This window comes from Musca domestica, unplaced genomic scaffold (genome assembly GCF_030504385.1).
Source record: "Musca domestica strain aabys unplaced genomic scaffold, Musca_domestica.polishedcontigs.V.1.1 20, whole genome shotgun sequence".
Taxonomy (NCBI): Eukaryota; Metazoa; Arthropoda; class Insecta; order Diptera; family Muscidae; genus Musca; species Musca domestica.
Window position 1 is genome coordinate 9,603,863 of NW_026712250.1, and position 16,447 is coordinate 9,620,309.

Sequence of the window (16,447 nt, forward strand, 5' to 3'; positions counted from 1 at the left end):
ATTTGAGCTCCAGAACTAGTTGCGCAACTTTAAAGAGTGGTGGAAAACTCATAGACCGGGGAATATCAAGTGTTTGAGACTGCGGACCACAAAATCGGATCGGTGGCATTCAAATCCATCTTTGTTGGACAATATTTTCCATTTAAATCAGCTCGAAGGACCAAATCTGGTCCAGAAAACATTTGCGCAACTCTGAAATAGTCCTTAGAACTAAAACTACCAAATATTATATGTACTTTAGGTGGTATAACCTACGAAATCATTTGGAACGATAAGACAAATAATATTTTGCAGATGAGCGAACAAATTTAACGTTTATATCAACTCGAAGGACCAAATTACCAAAAAGATCTAATTGTAGCGCATTGGAAAGGATAGTCATACTATAAGAAGTTCATTTCTGAGCAATTTGAGTTCAGAATCGATAAAAGCGATAATCGAAGGATTAGATGAAGAATTTTAAATTGTTGAAGTTCTATATTAAGGGTTTAAAGGAAGTCGAAGGACCAAATCTACTCAAGAAACCACTCGCGCAACTCTGAAATAGGGTGTAGAATTAAAAATAGCTAAAATTTTTTTTCTGTAGGGGATATGTTTTACCAAATTGTACTGAAGCACCAGCAACATAATATTCCATAGAGAAAAGGAAAAAAATGGGTTTTCGATTAACACGAAGGACCATATTTTCATAGCGTATTAACTTAAGAAGTTGGAAGGGAAATAAAGACTTGCTGAAGTGCTTATCTATAGCATTTGAATTCTGAAACGATAGAATGATAAACAAAGCTTTCGCGGAAGAGTATTTCATTGTAGATTCAATTTATTTTCGGTTTAAATCAAGTCGAAGGACCAAATCTGGCCAAAAAACTATTTGCGCAACTTTGAAATTTGGTATAGAACTAATACAACCTATTTTTTTGTGTTTTAGGCACTATATTTTATCAAATGATGCTGATGGACCAGTAACAGAATATTTTATAGTTAAATTACGAAATTTAGGGTTTTCTATTAACTCGAAGGACCAAATTTCCATAACACATTAACCGAATGTCTTTGGAATTAAATTTGGACAAGTAGGAGTACATTTTTCGGTCATTTGAGTTCTGGAACGATAAAATGATACTCAAAGGTTTCAGGGAAGAGTATTTCATTGTGGAGTCACTATATTTTCGGTTTAAATCAAAACGAAGGACCAAATCTGATCAAAAAACCATTTGCGCAACTCTGAAAAAAGGTTTAAGACTAATAGCATCTAAAATTTTTTGTGTTTAGGGGATATATCTTACCAAACGGTACGTAAGGACCCGTAAGATTATATTCCATAGTGAAATGACAAAATTTAGCGTTTTCTATTAAGTCGAAGGACAAAATTCCAATTACGAATTAACTCAATAACTTTGGAAAGAAAATTTTGGACTGGAAAATTTGGAATTTGTACATTTTACTGACATTTGAGTTGTAGAACCATAAAATGATATTCAAAGTTTCCGTAGGAGGGTATTTCATTGTTAAGAGTCTATATTTACAGTTTAAAATACCCCGAAGGACCAAATTTATTCCAGAAACCATTTGCGCAAACCTTGAGTATAGCTTGAAATCTAATACCATTATAAATTTTAAGTGTTTAAGGTGCTATACAACACGAAGTGATACTCATGGACCAGCAACATAATTTTCCATAGTTAGATGACCAAATTTACCGTTTTATATCAACTCGAAGGACCAAATTTCCATAACGCCAAGACCCCATAACTTTGGAAAGAAAATTTGGACTAGTAGCAGTATTTTTTACTTACATTTGAATTGTGGAGAGGTAAAATGATTTGTAGAGTTTCCGGGGGAGTATATTTGATTGTTGAGATGCTATATTTATAGTTCAAAGTACCTCGAAGGACCAAATTTATTCCAGAAACCATTTGCGCAAATCTTGAAAACGGCTTGATCGCTAAATCACCAAAAATATTAGGTGTCTTAGTTACTAAACCCAATAATTTGATGTTGATGGCCAACATCAATTATATTTCGCAGTTGAAGGACCAAATTTATGGCTTAAATCAAATCGAAGGACCAAATTTTGGCAAAGCATTAATTACAAACCTTCAAGCAGATAAGCGAAGCCAACAGAAGTATTTTTACGAGACATCAGGGTATTGGAGAGAAAGCAATGTGTTCAAAGGCCTGGAAGAGGAGAATTTGATTGCTGAGATGCAATATTAACGACCTTAATCAGCCCGAAGAATCAAATTTTTTCCAGAAACAATTTGCGCAACCCTGAAAAAAGTTTTAGGAATAATACTACCTAAAATTTTGTTTGCTTTAGGGAATATATCCTACCTAATGATGCTGATGGGCCAGAGTCATAACCATTCATTGTTAAATGACTAATTTTTCTGTTTATTTCTGCTCGAAGGACCAAATTTTTATAACGTATTAACAGCATAGCTTTGCAAAGCGAATTTTGACTACAAGCCGGAAATTTTTGTTATATTTAAGTTCTAAACAGAAAAAACTGATAATAAAAGTTCCCGTTGAAGGGTATTTGATTGTTGAGAAAGTATGTTATGGCATTAAGTCAAGTCGAAGGACCAAATTTACGCCAGAAACCATTTGCGCAAGGTTCGAAGTTGGCTTCAAAGCTGAAACCACGGAAAATATTAAATGTCTCAGTTGCTGAACTCTTCAATATCATGTTGATGGACAAGGTCAATCATATTTCGCAGTTGAACGACCAAATTTACGGTTTATATCCAGTCGAAGGACCAAATTTACGCCAGAAACCATTTGCGCGAACTTTGAAGTTGCCTTAATAGCGAAAACACTAAAAATATTAAGTGTCTCAGTTAGTAAATACGGTAATGTGATGTTGACCCTTAAGTCAAATAATATTTCGCACTTAAATAGTAAAAATTAAGGATTTTTATCAAGTCGAAGGACCAAATTTCCGCATAGAATTAATTGTTTATCTTTGAAAAGAAAAATTGAATCAATAGCAGTATTTTTTCGAGCTATTGGGGTATTGGAGAGGATACATGCTATCCATAGGCCCCGGAGAAGAGTATGCGATTGTTGAGAGACAATATTAACGGTTGTAGTGAAGTCGAAGGACCAAATTTGCCCAAAAAACCCTTTGAAGAATGAAGAATCCCTCGAAGCAGCAAACTTTTGAGATTTGGAGGAATATGCCATTGAAATAGGGTTGCACAATTTTATTTCTGAATTTTTGTTCTGTTGACAAGGAAGACATCTCTTGTGATCCTTAAATGGAGATTAGTAAATTTTTTTCGAACCTCCTCCCAACATTATTTGGTCCTTCGAGGTTCCCCCAGAAACCTTCGAAGGACCAAATTTTTGAGATTTGAAGGAATATGCAATTGATTTAGGGTTGCACAATTTTATTGGTAAATTTTTGTTCTGTTGACAAGCAAGCCATCTCTTGTGATCCTTAAATTGAGGATCGTAAATTTTTTTCGAACCTCCTTGCAACATTATTTGGTCCTTCGAGGTTAGACAAGTATTTTTTTATTACTTTTTTAACTTCGAAATAACTTTTTCTTCTATTTTCTCCCCCTTTTAACCTCCCAATATGCTTGCTATCAATCTGCTTTCACTCTAAATGATTGTCCTTCTTTGTCTCCATCCAAGTTGCCTTTGGTCACAACGAAGCCGTCATCATCATCATTTGCAACTTTCCATTTCATACACCTGAGTACACAACCAGCCATCAATCTTTTGTGCAACACTCCCCGTGTTTTTATAGAAATGTCTTCTCCTTCTATCACCGCTTATCTTGTGGCCAGTGTAATTGTAATTAAAGGAACCACAGGAGGACCATACGCCATGCCGTTAGCCCTCTGCTGTCCTTTGCTAATGCAAATAAAGTTACACCCCATTTTGAACGATGACAGTTTGGCAAAATAAAATTGAAATTTAAAGAAAGAAAAAAAATAAAAATACCCTTCAGACCAAGGGCGGAACATAGTCAAATGCAGACAACAATATGTATCTCATCAAAAGGAACTCTCGAGACCAGAACTGCAATATGAGTGGATTTCAAGAGCTTTCCAGCTCTTTAACCCATCCAAATGACCAGAAAATGAAAACAAAAATAATAATTCCATTTCAAAAAAGAATGTCGGACAGTGTTTCGGGATCGAAAAAATATTAGAAATTTTTTAAAAAAAAAAATTGAAAATTTTCTTTTGGTCCATTTTCAAATATATTTCAAAAAATGACCCTTGGAAAATATTCCTTGAAAATTCACGTTTGGTCCTTGAAAAAATATTTTTTTTTCAAATATCCTTGAAAAAATATTTTTTTTCAAATAACCTCAAAAAAAATTTTTTTGGTCCCTGCTTTTAAATTTGGTTCAAAAAAAGGGTCCTTGAAAAAATTCACGTTTGGTCCTTGAAAAAATAGTTTTTTTTCAAATATCCTTGAATAAATTCTTTTTGCCTTTTTTCAAATCTGATTCATAAAAAGGTCCCTAAAATTTTTTTCTTTAAAAATTCAAGCTTGGTCCTTGAAAAAATATTTTTTCAAATATCCTTGAAAAATTTATTTTGATCCATTTTTTAATCCACTTTTGGTCCTTGAAAAAAATTTGTTTGAAAAATCTTTTAAATCCTTCTTTGGTCCTTTTTCAAATCTAATTAAAAAAATCGTCCTTGAAAAAAATATTCTTTAAAAATGCAAGTTTGGTCCTTGGAAAAATATTTTTGTAAATATCCTTGAAAAAGTTCTTTTGGTCCTTGTTTTTAAATCCACTGTTTGTCCTTAAAATTTTTTTTTTCAAAAGTCCTTGGAAAAGTTCTATTTTTTGGTCCTTTTTCAAATCTAATAAGGACAACTTTTCTTTGAAAAATATTCTTTGAAAATTCACGTTTGGTCCTTGAAAAAATATTTTTTTTCCAAATATCCTTGATAAATTTATTTTGATCCTTGTTTTTAAATCTAATTCAAAAACTGGTCCTCGGAAAAATATTCGTTGAAAAAAATTCTCGTTTGGTCCTTGAAAAACATTTTTTTCAAATATCCTTGAAAAAAAATTCTTCTTTGATCCTTGAAAAAATATTTCTTTCAAATATCCTCGAATATTTTTTTTGCCCTTTTTCAAATCTAATTCATAAAAAAGTCCTTCAAAATTTTTTTCTTTCAAAATTCAGGCCTTTTTTTTGAAACCCCCGGAAAAATTAAAAATCTTTTCAAATTTTTTTTCTTCAAATTCAGCCTTTTATTTATTTCCCCTCCTCCCATTCGCCGCGTATCATATCCGCCGCTTTCTCAGCAATCATGAAAATCACAGCATTTGTATGGGCGGTGGGTGGCGAGGGAATGATGCCACCATCCACAACCCTTAACTTTCGTACACCATGTACCTTCAGCTGGGGGCTGACCACAGCCGTAGGATCTGTGGCCGGGCCCATGCGCGTTGTGGCCACCTGATGATGCAGCGTATAGGTAAGGGTACGTATCGAACAACGCCAATAATCATCGGAGGCAAACTCCAACGACTCACATCCCGGCACTGGGGCCCTTAGCAGTTGGGCGCCAATTTTCTGCAAGGCTGGACTCTGGGCGATCCGTATGGATTCCTTGATGCCATGCAGCATATATTCCACATCTTCGGCAACGGCAAAATAATTGGGATCTATCATTGGCCTGGCCAGGGGGTTTTTGTCCTTCAACCACAAACGTCCTACAGATTTGGGATGATAGGGCATTACAAGGATCGTATAATGATCCTGATTCTCCAATTGACGATACATTTGGTCGTAGATTTCATTTTTGAAATTGGCCCCCGGTTTGAGGGCTGTACCCTGATCCGAGGCCAGGCTGCCGCTGGCAAATATCAACTCCACATCTGGCCAATCTGGGGGTAGAGGTGAAAATGGGGCCTTTAGAAATGCCAAGGCTTCCACACCGGCCAATGATGAGATTGGGGTATCTGGTCGTCCGGCCAGAAATGCCAAACCATTTGGCAGAGTGGCAACCAAATTTGTGGATATCCATTGGCGGCTGGTGTTCGTAATGAAGGTGGGTCCAAAGTGAGAGACATGTTCATACATGCGCACTCCCACCGGCAGTTCTTGTAGGATATCCACACCAATTCGGTTGAGATTATCAGCTGGACCAATACCCGACAGCATTAGCAGTTGGGGTGATATAAACGAACCGGCCGAGAGTATAACCTCTTTGCGGGCCTTGAATTGAAACAGACGTTTGCGATATAAAAACTCCACTCCATAGGCTGCCTTGGTTGCCGGGTCGATGAGAACCTTTGTAACCCTAGAATAGGTGAAAATTTTCAAATTCTTGCGCCTAAACATAATCGGTTCTATGTAGGCCCGATAGGCGCTATGCCTTCTCCCCTGGCGCGTGGAGGCCTGGACATAGGCCACACCGATTTGGGAGGCTCCATTGTAATCGGTTTGAGGCAAACCTGCCTCCTCTGAGCCCCGCACAAAGGCATGTGCACTTGGTGTGCGATACTTGACATGTTCCACATTTAAGGGTCCCGAACGATTGCGATATTGCGTCTGTTCCAAGCCATCCAGCACGGCATTTTCCATTTTCCTGAAATAGGGTAACACCTCATCATAAGACCAACCGGTGTTGCCGGCCGCTGCCCAACTATCAAAATCTCGACGATTGCCACGTATAAAAATCATGAAATTTATGCTGCTAGTTCCGCCCAGGATACGTCCCCTGGGATGGAAGCACACATTGTTGAACATACCCTTGCAGGAATCTTTTTGCGGAACTGCTGGAAAATTCCATGTTGTGGCCGTGACCTGTAAATAGGCCGCCATGGCGGGTATGACATTGATAATATTCTCCGTACCACCGGCTTCAAGCAGGGCCACACTCCAGTTGGGATTCTCGGACAAACGATTGGCCAACACACAGCCGGCCGTTCCACCACCGACCACAATGAAATCGAATACATCATTGTCTTTGGGAACTGGAAAGGAATAGTCAACTCAAACACCATTTCAAAATGATTCCGATAAAAAAAAAACTCACCTGTTGGCCTGAGGTTTTGCTCCAGCGTATTTGTTAGTCCAATTTGGGCTATTTGTTGTAAAATATCCGCCGTGACCAAACATGGCTTTGTATCCAGCAGCACACAGCACAATATCGCAACATTACGAAATGCTCTTAGCCAAAGCATTGCAAGTTTCTTTTTTTCGATTGACAACCGTCTCGACCCGCAAACAAGTTCAATTGAGGAGTGTTATTTTTATTGTGAACTTGATTCAAAGGCAATTGACTGTTTTTAAATACTTGCTGATAATTAATTATTAAAAAAAAAATCAAATACCCTACACAGGGTATATTAGGTCAGTCAGTTCCTTATGTATGCTGGAGCATTGATTCCTTGGAGATGCTTTCCATAACTTTTCGAGCTTTAAACTTCGTTTTTGCTGAAAAATTTTTATGAACCCTTCATCGCGCACCATAGCCCTTGACTATTCCGAAAAATTAAACAAATCGAAGCATAATTGGAGTCATGGTAAGGGGGATGGGGTTTCAAGTTCATATCAAGTTGAAAGCCCCATCATATGATCTCAAATTGGCTGTAACTAACACATACAGGTGCCAAAGAAGTCTAGTTAGCCGCATTATTAAAGTCCTGAGAGCCCTTTTTCCCCGTCCGAAGGACTATTTGCTGTCCATTAGCAAGTGGTTTGGTAGGATTTGCCACTTCTTAGAACTTCTCTTAAGAATGTGAGAGCATGGATTCCTTGGAGTTACTTTGTATGACTTTTTGAACTTCTATCCTAGATTTTTCTGAAAAATTTTTATGGATCCATCACCGCGCATTATAGCCCTTGACTATTCTAAAAAATGAAGCAAAACGAGGCATAAATGGAGCCATGGTGAGAGGGGAGTTTTTTCAAGTCTATATCAAGTTGGAAGCCCCATCATATGATCTCAAAATTGGCTGTAGCTTACCACGGAGCTGGCACATAAGTCCATTCCACGGGTTATAAAAGCCCTTAGAGCCCTTTTTCCCCATTCGAAGGACTATTTTATGTCCATTAGCAAGTAGTTTGGTAGGATTTTCCACTTCTCAGCACTTCTCTTAAGTATATGAGAGCATGGAATCCTTGGAAGAAGTTTCTATACATTTCTGAGCTTTAATCTTCGATTTTGCTGGAAAAATTTTACGAGGCCATCATCGCGCACCAAAGCCCTTGACTATTCTAAAAAAAGAAGCAAATCGAGGTAATAATGGAGTCATGGTAAGTGTGATGGGGTTTCAAGTTCATATCAAGTCGGACGTACGATCATATGACCTCAAAATTGGCTGTAGCCAACCACGAAGCTGTCAAAGAAATCAATTTAGCTGCGTTATTAAAGCCCTTAGAGCCCCTTTTCCCCGTCCGAAGGACTATTTGCTGTTTATTAACAAGTGGTTTGGTAGGATTTTCCACTTTTCAGCACTTCTCTTAAGTATGTGAGAGCATGGATTCCTTGGAAGTACTTTCTATAAATTTTTGCGCTTTAATCTTCGATTTTTCTGGAAAAATTTTACAAGGCCATCATGGCGCACCATAGCCCTTGACTATTCTGAAAAATGAAGCAAATCGAGGCATAAATGGAGTCATGGTAAGGGGGGAGGTGTTGAAGGTTCATATCAAGTTGGAAGCCCCATCATATGATCACAAAATTGGCTGTAGCTAACCACGAAGCTGGCAAATAAGTCAATTCGACGGATTATAAAAGCCCTTAGAGCCATTCTTCCGAGGCAGGAGGACTATTCGCTATCCATTAGAAGGTAATTTGTTGGGATTCGCCACTTCTCCGCACTTCTCTTATGTATGTGAGAGCATTGAATCCTTGAAAGTACTTTCTACAAATTTTAGAGCTTTAATCTTCGATTTTGCTGGAAAAATTTTACGAGACCATCATCGCGCACCATAGCCCTTGACTATTCTGAAAAATGAAAGTCATGGTAAGGGGGGAGGGGTTTAAGGTTCATATTAAGTTGGAAGCACCATCATGTGATCTCAAAATTGTCTGTAGCTAACCACGAAGCTGGCAAATAAGGCAATTCGATGGGTTATAAAAGCCCTTAGAGCCCTTTTTCCGAGGCCGGAGGACTATTCGCTATCCAACAAATCGAAGCATAATTGGAGTTATGGTAAGGGGGAAGTTGTTTTAAGTCCATATCAAGTTGGAAACACTTTAAAATTGGTTGTAGCTTAAAATTTGGTTAGATGTCTCAGAATTTTGCGAATTTTAAGTGCAGGATCTAAACTTTCGTGTATCTCTGAGACTTTTGAGTTCTCACAAGCCATGTCTAATTCTTGCAAAATTATTGAATTATTCTTGATTAGTATTCTGTGCTTTTGAAGGAGCAGAAGAGGTAGAGTGCTTAACCATCGTCCTTACGCATTTATTCCAGAGGAATCGACTAACATAGATCCCATTTTTATTGTTAATTCCTCTGGCAAATTATTTCTTAGTCTAAGGACCAATTAAATGCGAAAGAGAGGTCAGACAATTCCCAGTAGTTTTGGCTTAATAATCTATGCTCTTGAAGGACCAAAAGTTATTGTTGGAGTGTTGGAAGTGCTTTTTTCAAATTTATAAGTCGCCAAAAGTAGACGTTGAATCCTGCGCATCATATTTTCTGGGATTTTCGGCCTAGGATTGCTGAATATCCGGGAATTTTTGGCATTTGGTTTCGGCTCGGGCTATGCAATTTGAGTTAGCTGGAAATCCACTAAATATTAGAAAGTTTTTCTAAATGTTCTTGGGTGATTCAGTTCCATGCTGATATCAGGCTCAATGCATTGACACCTTGAGAGTAATTCCTATAGCTTTTGGGAAATGTGAAAGTCGAATTCTCTGAAAACTTTTTATGAGACCATCATTGCGCACTCTAAAGCTTAAGTTTTATGGAAAATCAAAAAATTAAAAAGGAATAATTGATGGCAGGGTGGGGAAGTATAAATCCGAAGGTGATATCCAGCTTATCATTTTAGTGCGTTGAAACCGCCTTATCTTTCGTGGGTAACGTTGATTCTTGTCGATTTTCTTCTGGCCATCATCGTGCACAGCAACCGATGATTCTTCCAAAAAAAAAAAAAAAATAATAGAAAACCAATAATTGAAACCAGGGTAGGGAATTTTCATAAGAATGACCTCTCTGTTATGTTATCTCAAAATAAAGGTAGGGAGAAAAGATTTTGAGACTTTCTCTTGAATTTTTCTTGAGTTGGGATCTCATGGCTTATCTGTCGTTAGTTCCAATCATGCCGAAGGTCCATTTTGTACTTTCCTAATTGATATGAGAGCCATGGATTCCGGCAGAAAACGTTTTCACGAATTTGGCAGCGAGGATCAATGAACATCCGAGATTTTTTGGCATAGGATTTTGCCGCGGACAATGCAAGTTCAGTTTACTGAAATTCCACTAAATATTAGGAACTTTTTCTAGTTTTGGTTAGGTGATTGAGTTTCAAAACGATATCAAGTTCGACGCGATTTGAAACGAAGCTAAGTAAGTTATTATCTAGTACCTAGAGCAATTTTTGATTGTGGAACTTTCTGAAAAAATTTCCTAATTGATATTAGAGCCGATGAATCCTGGTGATCCTATTTTCTGGAATTATGAGCTAGGATTGATGAATATCCAGAATTTTTTTTGCACAGGTTTTTGCCGCGGACTATGCATGTTCGGTGTACTGGAATTCCACTAAATATTGGGAACTTTTTCTATATGTGGGTGGGTGATAGAGTTCCTGGTTAATATCAGGCTCGACGCGGTTTCGAATGAAGCGAACTAATGTCTTATATGGGAACTATAATATTTGTTATTGCGAAAGTTAGGTAAATACTTTCCTGAATTTAATGATTGCCGTTAAATCCTCCGTACCACATTTTTTGGGATTTACGGGCTAGGAATGCTGAATATCAAGGATTTTTCGGCACAGGTTTTTGCCGCGGACTATGCAAGTTAAATCTAGTGGAATTCCGCTAAATATTAGGAACTCTTCCTATATGTGGTTGGGTGATAGAGTTCCAAGCCGATATCAGGCTCAACGTGCTTTCGAATGAAGGTAACTTAATTTTTTTTATCTGGGATTGTATTTTTTGATTGCAGAACTTTCGTAAAAAATTTTCCTGAATGATATCAGAGCCATCGATTCCTGTGAAACATGTGTTTCCGAATTTGGCAGCCAGGATTACTAAATATCCGGGATTTTTTAGGTCATGGCTTTTAGCGCGGACAATGGGAGCTGATTTTACAGGAAATCCATTTAATATTAGTACCAGTTTTAAAGGTAATGGGGTAAGGGATTTTTGAGCTGATATCAGGCTCAACCGATTCTCAATCGATCTCAAACTGGGATGTGGCTTAGAATCTATGATTTTCTCGCCCACTTGTCGAGAATCTGGGAGAATGCAGCGGAGCATTATTGGGGAATTATGGTATTTTATAACTACGTAGTTGTCTCCAAATTTTTTCCGATTGCTATGAGAACCATTGCTTCCTGTGGATCATATTTTCACCGAATTGAGAGCTATAATTGCAAAATATTTTGGATTTTTTGGTACATAGCATTTAGCGCGGACTACCAGAGCTTAGTTTATTAAAAATTCACCAAATATTAGTAGCAATTCTAGATGTGAGGTGCTGAGGGAGTTTTGAGCTTATATCGGGCTCAACCGATTCTCAATCAATCTCAAACTGGGATGTGGTTTAGAATCTATGATTTTCTCGCCCACTTGTTGATAATCTGAGAGTATGCATCGGAATATTATTTGGAAATTATGGTATTTTATAACTGAGAAGTTGTCTCCAAACATTTTCCAATTGATATGAGGGTCATTGCTTCCTGTAGAATTCGATTTCACAAATTTGCCAGCCAGGATCAATAAATATCCGGGATTTTTTGACACATGACTTTCGGCGCGGACAATGGGAGATGAGTTTACTGGAAATTTACCTAATATTAATACTTATTTTAGATGTGATGGGGTAAGGGAGTTTTGAGCCGATATCAGGCTTAACCGATTCTCAAACTGGGATGTTTCTTAGAATTTATCATTTTCTTTCCTACTTGTCGAGAGTTATAGTATTTTATAACTTCGAAATTTTCTCAAACATTTTTCCAATTGACACGAGGGTCATTGCTTCCTGTGGAACATATATTCAGCGATTTGGGGGCTATGATTAAAAAATATTTTGGATTTTTTGGTACATAACTTTTAGCGCGGACTACGCGAGCTGAGTTTATTGGAAATCCACTAAATATTAGTACCTATTTTAGATGTAATGGGGTGAGGGAGTTTTGAGCTTATATCAAGCTCAACCGATTCTCAGTCAATCTCAAACTGGGATGTGGTTTTGAATTTAAGATTTTTTCGCCAGCTATCGAGAGTCTCAGAGAATGCAGCGGCGCATTATTGGGGAATTATGGAACTTTATAACCACGAAATTGTTTACAAAAAATTTCCAATTGATGTGAGGGTCATTGCTTCCTGTGGAACATATCTACAGCGATTTGGGAGCTAGAATTGATGAATATTCAGGATTTTTTGAGCATGGCTTATAGCGCGGGCTACGAGAGCTGAGTTTATTGAAAATTCACTAAATATTAGTACCAAATTTAGATGTAATGGGGCGAGGGAGTTTTAAGCCGATATCAGGCTCAACCGATTCTCAGTCGATCTCAAACTGGGATGAGTCTTTAAATTTATGAGTTTTTCGTCTACTTGTCGAGAGTCTCGAAGATTGCATCGACGTATTATTGGGGAATTATGATATTTTCTGAAATTTTCTCAATTTTTATTTTTTTTAATTGATATGAGACCTGTTGATTCCTGTGGAATATATTTTCACCAATTTCGGGGCTTTAATTGATGAATATCTACGATTTTTTGTCAAATGGCTGTTAACGCGTAATACGCGAGCTGATTTGATTGGAAATTCACTAAATATTAGTAACAATTTTAGATGTGATGGGGTGAGGGAGTTTTGAGATGATATCAAGCTCAACCGATTCTCAGTCGATCTCAAACTGGGATGTGTCTTTCAATTAATGATTTTCTGGCTAACTCGTCGTGAATTTGAGAGAATATATCGGCATATTATCGGGGAATTATCATATTTTATAGCTGTGAAATTGTCTCAAAAAGTTTTTCAGTTGATATGGGAGCCATTGCTTCCTGTGAAACATATATCCACCGATTTGGGGGCTATGATTGAAAAATATTCTGGATTTTTAGGTACATGGCTTTTAGCGCGGACTACGAGAGCTGAGTTTATTGGAAATTCTCTTAATATAAGTACCACTTTTAGATGTGATGGGGTAAGGGAGTTTTGAGCTGATATCAAGCTCAACCGATAGATCCTAAAATGGGATGTGGCCTAAAATTTATAATTTTTCTCTACCAGTTGTCTGGAATCTGGGAGAATGCATCCATTTAGCGCTCCCACAAGTCGTTGTGGATCACATCTAATTATTATTATTATTATTTTTATTTTTTTTTTTTGGTTTTGAATATTAACCATTCACTTAGGGATAACATGTTTTTTTTTTTTTTTTTTTTGCTGCGAGTTGATTGTTGTATTATTATGAGTTTTAATATTGAACTGTATTTTTTTTTAAATAATTACAAAATTTTCAACAGTATCCCGCTGCTCTAAGTAAGATGTAATAAATATTAAACAAATGTTAAAATCTTGTTCACATCGTGTGGATTCGGGTTTGAGTTTGCGATAGCTTTGTTATAAAAATGTGTGTTGGTATTGATGAAATCTGTCTTAATCTTATTTACGATTTATTTAACTGTCATTTGAAGGTGTGTTATTGTCTTTTATGACATTTTAATTTTGTTTGTTTTTGTTGTTTTTTTTTTTATTTATTCCTGGTTCATTCATACATTCAGTCCGGCAGTTCATCGAAATGACCATTAGTCATTGCGATGAATTGATACTAGGGTTTGTTTTTGTGGGTCGGCGAGGTTCAAATTGTATTTTTGAGGGTTAATGACTTGTCCCACATAAAGGGTAAGTGTGTCTAGAGGCTAAAAGCTGATAAGAATTTGTCCCCAAAAAATTAAGCCTATGTTAGCATGGTGACATTGAAGGAATTTTAGTTGCAGATTAATGCTTTAAGATTTGATGAAATCAGCTCGAAGGACCATATCTGATTTGAAAATAAATTCCAATGATTTGGAGGTTCGATACGAAACAGCTGAAAAGAGTTGCTAAAGCAGCAACATTTCAAAGACATGTTGTTTACAAAACACAAAAAAATTGTAAAAGGAATATTTTCTTAAAAAAATCCTCTATTAAATTTAAAAAAATTAATCTTTTTTCAAAAAACATTTTTTAAAAAAATTATTTTTTAAAAAATTATTTAATTTTTTAATTATTTTTAAAAATTTATTCAAAAAATATATTTTTTGAATCACACAATTATTATTTATTCTGGGGCACAATGGGCTCAAAGAGCAATAAAATATTTAAGGAAAAACATTAAAAAAAAATATTTTTTATTTTTTTTAAATTTATTCTAAAAAGTTTAATTTTTTCAAAAAAAATTCTCATTTTTTTTCAAAAAGTTTATTTAAAAAAAATTATTTAAAAAAAGTAAATAAAAATAAAAAAAAAACATTTAAAAAAATATTTTAATTTTTATTTAAATTATCTTTATCTTCAAATATTTTTTTTGAAAATATTTTTTGAATCACACAGTTATTATTTCGTCTGGGCACAATGGGCTCAAAGAGCAATAAAATATTTAAGAAAAAAAAATTAAAAAATATTTTTTATTTTTTTAATTTATTCTTTAAAAAGTTAAATTTTTTTAAAAAAATCTTTACTGTTTTTTTAAAATATTAAAAAAAAATATTTTTAATAAATCATTTTTTAAAAAAAATTATTTACAATATTTTTTGACATTCTGTTATTATTTATTCTGGGCACAATGGGCGTAAGGAGCAGTAAAAAATATTTTATTTAAAAAAAAAATATTCTTATATTTTTTTTCAAAAAAATTTATTCAAAAAAAGAATTTTTTTTTTTTTTTTGAAAATACATATTTTTTAAAACTTTTAATTTTTTTTTGACTCACACAAATCCATTGTGCAATAGAGCAAATTTGAGAAAAAAAAAATATTTAAAAAAAATGTAAAAAAATATTTAAAAAACATTTTTAAAAATATTAAAAAAAATAATTTAATTTATTCTTTAAATTTTTTTTAAAATATTTTTATATATATTATAAATTTTTTTAATAAAACATATTATTATTTCTTTAAAAAAAAAAAAAAAAAAAAAATTATGCTTTAAAAAATTCAATTTTTTCCAAAAAAAAAAATCTTTATTGTTTTTTTTTAATGTATTTTTTAAAAAATTTGTTCAAAATAAATTATTTTTTAAAACGATGATTTAAAATATTTTTTGAGCTTAAAGAACAATAATATAAAATAATATTATTTTTTTTAAATATTTAAAAAAATATTAAAAAAAACATTAAAAAAACCTTTTTAAAAAAATAATTTAATTTACAATTTTCTTCAAAGGAATATTTTATATAAATTATATTTTTTTTTTTAATAAAACAAATATTTTTTATTATATTATTTTTTCTTGAAAAATATAATTTATTCTTTAAAAAATTTAATTTTTTCAAAAAAAATCTTTGTTTTTCTTTTTCAAAAAATATATTTTTTAAAAAATTTATTTAAAATAATTTATTTGTTAAGAAAAATTATTTAAAATATTTTTTGGGCTTAAAGATCAATAAAATATTTAATTTTTCAGAAAAAAAATTATTCCTATATTTTTTTGAAAGAAATTCATTAAAAAAAAAAAAAAATTATTCAAAAAAAAAAAAAAATTTATAAAAATACATAAATTTTTCTTGACTCACATAATTATTATTTCGTCTGGGCCATTGTGCAATAGAGCAAATTCAAGAAAATAATATTATTTTTTTTTAAATATTTCAAAAATATTAAAAAAAAAATTTATAAAATATTTTTAAAAAAATAATTTAACTTATTCTTACAATTTTTTTTCAAAAAAAATATTTTTATATAAAATATAATTTTTTTTTTAATAAAACAAATATTTTTTATCATATTATTTTTTCTTAAAAAAAAAATAATTTATACTTTAAAAAATTCAATTTAAAAAAAATAAATTATTGTTTTTTTCAAAAATATATTTTTTAAAAAATTAATTTAAAATTAATTATTTAAAAAAAAAAATTATTTAAAATATTTTTTGGGCTTAAAGAACAATTAAATATTTTTTTTGTTGTTGCAAAATGGTCAGGCTTTATCCCTTTATCGTTGTTTTTATAAAAACAACGTTTGTTTATTAGTGGAGAACGATGGTAATGTTTACCAGGGGGTAAGGCAGGGAATACCTAGGTTTCGGAAAGAGCCACCAATCCTCATCAGTTCCCTTGTTTTT

At 33.8% G+C, this 16,447-nt stretch overlaps 2 protein-coding genes across 4 annotated transcripts in view; one reads left to right on the top strand and one right to left on the bottom strand.

Annotated features, from left to right (window-relative positions):
• Nucleotides 1-16,447, top strand: part of LOC105261991 (flotillin-2) — a 525,605-nt gene that overhangs the window by 30,221 nt on the left and 478,937 nt on the right. The gene's annotated exons all lie outside the window — the stretch shown is intronic.
• On the bottom strand, nt 5,222-7,236 carry LOC101896312 (glucose dehydrogenase [FAD, quinone]-like). The gene is made up of 2 exons (XM_059122411.1): nt 7,024-7,236; nt 5,222-6,961 (listed from the first exon to the last, which is right to left on the bottom strand). Exons 1-2 carry the CDS (start codon nt 7,169-7,171, stop codon nt 5,235-5,237), a joined length of 1,875 nt encoding a protein of 624 aa, XP_058978394.1. The 5' UTR covers nt 7,172-7,236; the 3' UTR covers nt 5,222-5,234.